The 7,914-nt window shown below is 43.8% G+C and overlaps 1 protein-coding gene across 1 annotated transcript; it reads right to left on the reverse strand.

Moving 5' to 3' along the window:
• Nucleotides 1-741: 741 nt before the first annotated feature.
• LOC113359776 lies at nt 742-3,783 on the reverse strand. Its single transcript, XM_026603356.1, has 7 exons — nt 2,174-3,783; nt 1,841-1,892; nt 1,592-1,732; nt 1,412-1,509; nt 1,120-1,207; nt 916-999; nt 742-804 (listed from the first exon to the last, which is right to left on the reverse strand). Exons 1-7 carry the CDS (start codon nt 3,781-3,783, stop codon nt 742-744), a joined length of 2,136 nt encoding a protein of 711 aa, XP_026459141.1.
• Between the last annotated feature and the right edge of the window lie 4,131 nt (nt 3,784-7,914).

The raw sequence follows: 7,914 nt of genomic DNA on the forward strand, positions 1-7,914 counted from the left end.
GATGCATTAAGTTTTATGAAATCAGGCCAATCAAAGCAATCGAACGTGTAAAAGCACTAATCCGATTTAACAAAGGTTATGACTCACATGTGACTACTAGGATGTATCACTACAAGCAATAATCACAATCATGATACTTGTAATCAGGAATCTATCACTTTTGCGTATAATAAATCCTAATCTAGCAATGGAGATGAACACAAAATCAACCGATTCGCGACTCGATCAAGCAAGTATTCAAATCATAAGACAAGATAAATAGTGAATCATAATCGATAATATGGAGACAAAATTAATTTATCATATCAAAAAGCATATTATATGAAATCCGATTATTCCATAAACAATGATAAAATTAACTATTCATGTTAATGGGGTTCATAACAAGAAGAAAGATAAAAGTTTCCATGTTTCTAAACCCTAAAATAGTAGAAGTCGAGGTGAAGCAAAAAAATTCCAAGATAATCAGAAGTCTCGGCTCTTTTATATCTTTCACTTACGACTCAAAAGAAACACTCCAACCTTGGGTGAAAAGTCCAAGCCAAAAAGCCCATCTCTACCTGGGTCAAACCCACAAGCCCAATATGATATACTCGTCAGTTTAGCGGAGCTGACAACCCAATTCAGCCGGCTCTGGCACAAATTCATAATTCTCCTCCCGTGCACAATTTCAGTTTATTCACAAGTACCCATTCTTCACTGCCTCGACCTCTAATTCTGATCAACCACTTTCTTTGTACCTCAAACCAATCTCAAACCACCAACATAACCTTGCTCTTCACCAGCAGTACCAATCACTCCTACCTATGAACACAGTACCATTCCACCTGTGATTCAAGCAGCAACAACTTCTAGACACCAACATCCTGTTGCTTTCAGCTCAGCTCTAACAGTTCAACTGATAGCAGCAACAACATTTGCATCTGTTCCATACACCAGCACAATTGTCGAGCCATTTCTATTGAGTTTCGACCCTGCAATGCTTGTACTCGCAGTTCCCTTCAACACAAACCAGCATCATCACACTCTCCATACCAGCTTCTGCGACGACACAAACAGTCCCTATGAACCTGAAAGCTGAAGCTTCTCACTTTTGCACCAACTGACGAGCATACAAACCATTGCCTTGTACACACCCTGCAACAATTGCACTACTTTCTGCAGCATCAGACCATCGGCTTCATTCTTCATCATTTCCAAGCTCCAACTTCACACACAAGCAAAACTGCAACACTCTCTAGCAGCAGTTGCAATACTACTTCACCATTCTTTAAACAACAACAAACCACATCCCTGTAATGGGTCTCAATTCATTGCAGTAGCATAACAGCAACACTGCATTCTTTCTTATGACCTCAACTGCATCACCGGTACCAACATGCCTTGTATACCTCAATGTTGTAGCAATTACCAGCTTAAACTGCACCTGCTCATCAGCTTGCAATTTCCTCCAACAACAACTTCAAACAGAGCCATCTTCCCTGCTATCTCATGCATTCCAACACACACCTGCAAAAGCATTCATTCATTCATTCTCTTCAGCTTCGTCTTTGCTTCACGTGCATCATGCCATACTAGCACCAGACATCACCTGCGACAGCTTAGCTCTTCCCTGCCATTCTTCACTTGTGCAGTCGACAACATAATACTGCATTAGATAATTGCTTTCACTTGCTCCCAGCACCTTCTCTTTCCATTCTGCAGCTTCAATCAACCTCAACATTTCACCTTGCTGCCATTATCAAAATTAACTTAAACCCATGGCAGTAAATCAATCTTGACTGCAACTTGGCACCAAATTCACATCCATAACCAGTTAACACCATTGCCTAACTGATACCAACAGTAGCCTTTCCTCAGCACCACCATCTTCATACCCTTCTTCACAGCATCTGTAATTCATTCGCAATTCTTCATTTAAACTCTGAATCAGCTTCCAATTCTTCATCTCCATGAATCTCAGCTACAACCCAATCCTGTAATACATCTTCTCTACCAACAAGCATTATCAGATTCAAGCTCCTTCTTTGTAAAGGAATTTCGAGTCCAAAGCCGCGAGTACAGTCATGAATTTGATGTAATAATTTTTTGGCTTCCGTGCTTCCAACACATTTGCATAGAATTCCTCCGGTTGTGATAAAGTATAATTAATCTCCCATCTATTATTTTATACTTGCTCAAATCCTTCCACGATAATTGTCGGTCCTCAGGTTGTTGTTTAAGATCGTTTAGGATTGGGCGTCGCCAGTCATCCGCGTCCTCAAAAATGACATCCTCGAACCAAGTTGATGGAATTGTGTTTTTTATTACCGTGATAGTTTCTTCGGTCACATTTATCATCTGCATACTAGATGCCAGAGTAGTTAGGGCGTCAGCGTGTCTATTAGATGTTCTGCCTGTGTGAGCGAGTGACACGTTGTCAAATTCTTCGATTAATCTCTGAAATTTATCTCGGTATGCGGCTAACGTTGGTTCCTTAACACTGAATTCACCTAACGTTTGCTGTATTAGAAATCGAGAGTCCCCTTTAACTTCGACGTTTCTAGCTCCCAGGTTTCTAGCAATTTTTAAACCTAAAAGAAAAGTTTCGTATTCAGCAGCGTTATTCGTGCATGGGAAGTCGAGTTTAAATGCCTTGGATATCAGTTCATCATCTGGGGTAATCAGAACAACCCCTGCACCTCCTTTGTGTCCATGCGATGATCCGTCAAAGTAAAGTAACCACGACTTGGATTCTTCTTCCATAGATATTTCTCCGGGGATGTCTTCATGGAGAGAAGTTGTTTCACACCCTGGAAAAGCTGCCAACAAGTCTGCAATAGCTTGACCCCGGATCCCCTTAGGTTTTGCTGGTTGGAGGGAGAATTCAAAAAGTTGCACTGACCAACGGGCCATCCCTCCTGACGGGATAGTGGTCGCAGAAAAATAAGCTATTGGGTTTCCCGACGCCACTACATAGGTTCGGTGCGCTAGCAGATAATGTCTTAGTTTCTGTGCTGCTAGAATTAAGGGAAGACATGCCTTTTCCGCTGGTGAGTAACGTAGCTCCGCATCTTTTAGTGCTTTGCTTATATAATATATAGGGGTTAGGTTGTCATTCCCCATGTCTTGGACGAGCACTGCACCTATTGCTTTATCGGTGTTTGCAACATAGAGATATAAAGGTTCCCCCGGGATTGGAGGGCGCATCACATGTGGGTGTGTTAGGCACACTTTGATTTTGTCAAATGCCATCTGCTGCTCTTCCGCCCATACCCAACTGGATCCTTTTCTGAGTAGCGGAAGAAGGCTTGCCATGCTGGTGTCCAAAACCGGTATAAATCGGCGTACATAGGAGACTTTGCCTATTAGCGCTTGAAGCTCTTCTTTGTTTTTAGGGGCTGACATTTCCATGATTGTATTTTCCTTATCTTCATCCATTTCGATCCCAGCCTTAGTGACTTTAAACCCCAAAACCTTTCCGGAAGTTACCCCGAAAGTACATTTAGCTGGGTTCATTTTGAGACCATAATTCCGACATCGAGACAAAACCCGCCTAAGGTTAGGCACAAACTCTGCTCTCTTCTTCGCCTTAACAATGATGTCGTCCACATACACTTCCATTTCCTTGTGGTTGAGGTCTTGGAAGATGAGAGTCATGGCTCGTTGATATGTGGCACCTGCATTCTTCAATCCGAAAGGCATAACCACGTAATAAAAATTTCCGACTGGTGTTGATAATGCCATTTTAGTAGCATCTGATTCTTTCATCTTGACTTGATTATAACCGCTGTACCCATTCATGAAGGCATACAGATCGTGGTCATCCGTGGAATCAACAACGAGATCAATGAGAGGGAGGGGAAAATCGTCTTTGGGGCACGCCTTGTTGAGGTGTCGAAAGTCAACACAACATCAAATCTTGCCATTCTTTTTCTCAACCGGGATAATATTGGCTAACCATGTTGGGTGATATATGGGTTTGATATAACCCGCTTCTAGTAACTTCGAAACTTTTTCTTTGATTTGTTGTTCAACCTTGTGGGAAATTTTCCTCCGGGGTTGCTTTACTGGTTTAAAAGATGGTGAGGTCTTGAGTTCATGTGAGACAAGGGATGGGTTTTAGCCCCGGCATGTCCTCATATGTCCAGGCAAACACATCTTGAAATTCCATTAATACGCCTTCTAACTCTTCGCGTTCTTCTACTGTTAGGCTGCTGCCAATTTGAACCTTCTTCGAATCCTCCGGGGTGCCTAGGTTTAACGGGATTGTTGGTTGCAAAAGTTCGATGTTCCCAATCGTGTTCTGGTTCATTTACAGTTAAATTTCCCAATTTTTGTATGACTTGTTCCTCTTCCGCCACCATGATTTCTTCAACAACATATTGATACGTTTTCGTTCCATCAGGTTGAGTACAGCGTCGAAAATGCCCTTTTCGTTCACTCGTTCCTCCTCTTCGCTTCTTCTTCTTCCCAAAATCATCCTCCGGGGTCACCGCACCTTGATCACTATAGAAAGCAGCTTCGGGGAAGAGATTATTTTCTTCGTCCGTGAACAGATTCTCTGTAGCTGCTACACGCCATTTTTTCCCTTCGCATAGAAACTTAAGACACTGATGATCAGTGGAGGATACTACCCCATGCCTATGCAACCACGGCTGACCCAAGATGATATGACATGTCAAGCTTGCTTCGGTTACATGGAAGAGTTCTATGTCCTTGATGGGTCCAACTGTGATCTCTATCTGTATAGTTCCAATTGTCCTATGTCTCTCTCCGCTGAAGTCTTGCACCTTAGTATTGAAACGTCTGATTATGACTGGTGGAATGCGTAGTCGGCGAATGGTATCCTGGGAAATTAGATTGAATGAGGCTTCGGTGTCTACAAATGCTCGGTTAAGGGTGTTTTTTCCTACCCCTACTGTGATGAACAAGGGGCGTAAGTGTCCTGTTTCAGTCATTCGATCCTCCTCCGAGAAAGTAATCTGCTTTGGGAAGTGTTTCTCCAGGTATTCACTAAGGTCTTCCCCGACAAAAATATTCAAGATGTGCCCACAGGCTAACTCTTGTTGCTGTTCGGTGAACCTGATCTCTCGAAAGAACTTAGAAAACACCTCCCGACATTCCTCTCGTACGATCCTGTCTTCCGGGTCTTCTCTCTCTCTGTCCCCGGAAGAAAATTCTCCCCTGGATTCCTTCTCGACACACATAGGATCTAAGATTCCTTCTCTTCGTCGGTGCTCTATCAACGCTACTTGGTGAGATTTTATTAAGTGGTTGATAAGCGAGTTTGTCTTGTCCCCGGATCTCCGGGGTGTTTTTTTTCCGAGCTCATGTTTACAATGTACTGGTACTGAGGACTAGTCCCCAGTGAAGTCGCCAAATGTAAATACCCAAATATTATTATAGGGTTATAAAGAGACTAATCCCAATACACAATCAACCATCTAGAGAGCTCTAACTCTCTTGGGAGGATTCTTTCCTTTTATAGGAAAAGCCTGACATACAAATACCGTACACGTGTACCCTAAAGCCTTTTATAGTAAGTCTTTTATTATTAGCCGTACACATGTATTATTACAGCTGGGTTTATTTGGGTACTCGCCGACTATCATTTTCGGGGCAACCCGCCTCTGGGGTAACCCACTCATACTGCATCGTCGTGCGTAATGACCCCGGCCCTATCAATGGAGGCTTTGGCTTACACCCGGAGCCCCCATTTTCGTCCTCGGCTCTCGGTCAGAATCATGTGTTTACAGTATGCTCTAAACTTGTTCAGACTTTCAAAAAGTTGTGCACCACTCAGACTGAATATTCAACTTCCATTATAAGTTTCTTCAATGATACCTTGTACTAGTTTTGCAGGGACATACATTACGAATTCATTCGAGTTGGAGCCAGACCAAAATAATAGTGTGCTTTACGTCACAGCGTTCTTGGTTCTTTGGTTATCCAGGGATATTTTTGATGACGGCTCTGGTAAGAAGGAAATAAGACAAGGTATTATCAAGTTCTCCATCAGGTTAGTAAAAGGTGTTGTTCTCCCCATTGGCAGCTTGTTTCTCGGTTCTCTGTACACACACTTGGATCACCTGGTTGCGGACATGCGTGTTTCAAATGGTTACATGAAAGTGGACTCGTACATCCACGTTGTTTTTCTCCAGGCGTGGTTGTGGGAGCATTTTGAGAAGTATGCTCCCAAACCGATGGTTTCGCTTCCTGAGTTTTGGGGTGGTTCTAGGATACTTCGCTGGGTGAACAGGCGCCCAAGATCCGGCTCGAGTCTGGTTAAGTTTCTTGACAATTCCCACACGATCAACTTTCGTCCGTGGGTTTCGGTGCATGGCTCCATAGTTCAAATAGACGCTTTTTCCTCCGTTCCAAATACAACTTTACTTTCTGAAAATAGTACGAGCGTTGGAGAGGTCGTGTTCATGCGAAGTTGTACGCATGGTTTCATACCGTCGTTCTTTCGAGGATCTTGTCAGAAAATCTCCTACAATATTGACAGGGCAGCTCGTCATATGGGATTTGACCAAGGGGTCCCGATCCCTCGTCAGTCGGATGTTCCAGAAAACTTTTTGCCAGCCGCTCTTGATGTTAGTGCTCTTGCGCCGTGTATAAGTCTTCCCTTCCTGACTTCGACACGAAATCCGACAACAACTTCCAAGTATGACATATTCTGGCAGGACAAGTTCCTTGCCATTTATGGATTCGCGAATGACATAGTGAAGAATATCTGTGGTAAACCTTCTGCTGCAACTTTAGCAAGACACCCGTTGTTAAGGGATCCTTCTTCTACCAAGCAAAAATCCTCTAGCCCGGGCGTGGACAGTCCCCAAGCGAAGGTATAAAATCCGTGCAGATGGTTTCCAGTCGGATTCGACGTCTCTTCCGACTTTCAGTTCGTCTAATATGCGGGTACATATGATTTTTCTTCCTGATTTTAGTTGGGTTGCGTATATCCTTTTATGGGCGTCTGTCCTTATGTATTTTCCAGGGTCTCAGCAGTGTGAACGTCTTCACCAAACTTGCAAGTAGTCAGAAAACAACGTTTCTCGAGACTGGTGAAGGGGAATCCGAGAAGGAATAAAGTTAAGAGTCTAGTGGTGGCGAGAATAGTTCTTCTGACAGCGGCGTCGAGTCTTCCTCTGGTGGGTATGAAACTGAATCAGTGAGTTTCCCGCATATTTCTTCTTTCTTTCCATTTTTTTTTGAAGTAAAGACCAAATCGTGATGTCACAGGAGGGAGCCGCTCCTGAGGATGGTCTTGAAGTAGAGGCTCGTCATAGCGAAACGTGTATGTTCCTACAACTGTAGATACCACGCCTGTTGGTGACTTGTACATTGAAGTTAATCGTCCTGCAGATATTGTCGTGACCCAAGTAGCGGAGAGTACTCCAGTGACTGCTGGCACGATTGTAGTTAGAAATCCCTTGTCGGTTGCTGATTCAGTTCCGGGTGCCACCTTTGCCCCTCCATTCCTGGTTCCTCATCCAGATCATGTGTTGATTGGGGGTTTCAGCGTGCCAGCCAAATACGAGACGTTATATACCAAGATATGAGAAAGGTATGGACACATCGCTACAACCAAAAAGGTCACTAGTCGGTTTGCGCCGGTCAAGCGTGTGGAGGAGGCTTTATCTTCGATTGACGACATGTGCAACGTGACTGTCCATACCGTTTCTGAAGACGTGGTCGCAAGATGGAAGTTCCATCGTGATGTGTGCATATACCATGGGTTCAACGTTCCCTGGTTTGTTGAAGGCTATGCTGAGATTGAAAAGTTGAAAGCCATAGCGGTCGAAGGCCCTTGTTCGGATGAAATCGCACGGCAGGAGGCGGAAATTGAAAGGTTGTCCAGGAAGCTGAATCTGAAAAGGGCGGCTTTCGAAAGCGCGAGGGAGGCTTTTTCCAAGAAGAGCAAGCCGTTAT

Source organism: Papaver somniferum, chromosome 3 (assembly GCF_003573695.1).
Source record: "Papaver somniferum cultivar HN1 chromosome 3, ASM357369v1, whole genome shotgun sequence".
Taxonomy (NCBI): Eukaryota; Viridiplantae; Streptophyta; class Magnoliopsida; order Ranunculales; family Papaveraceae; genus Papaver; species Papaver somniferum.

Excerpts from the sequence above, each read along its gene's own strand:
- LOC113359776 (XM_026603356.1), bottom strand. The coding sequence starts at position 3,783 with ATGAATGGGTACAGCGGTTATAATCAAGTCAAGATGAAAGAATCAGAT. Across the intron at positions 1,510-1,591 it reads GAAGAGCTAAGCTGTCGCAG|GTGTGTGTTGGAATGCATGA; the intron begins GTGATGTCTGGT and ends ATGCTTTTGCAG. Across the intron at positions 1,000-1,119 it reads AGGGTGTGTACAAGGCAATG|GGAACTGCGAGTACAAGCAT; the intron begins GTTTGTATGCTC and ends TTTGTGTTGAAG.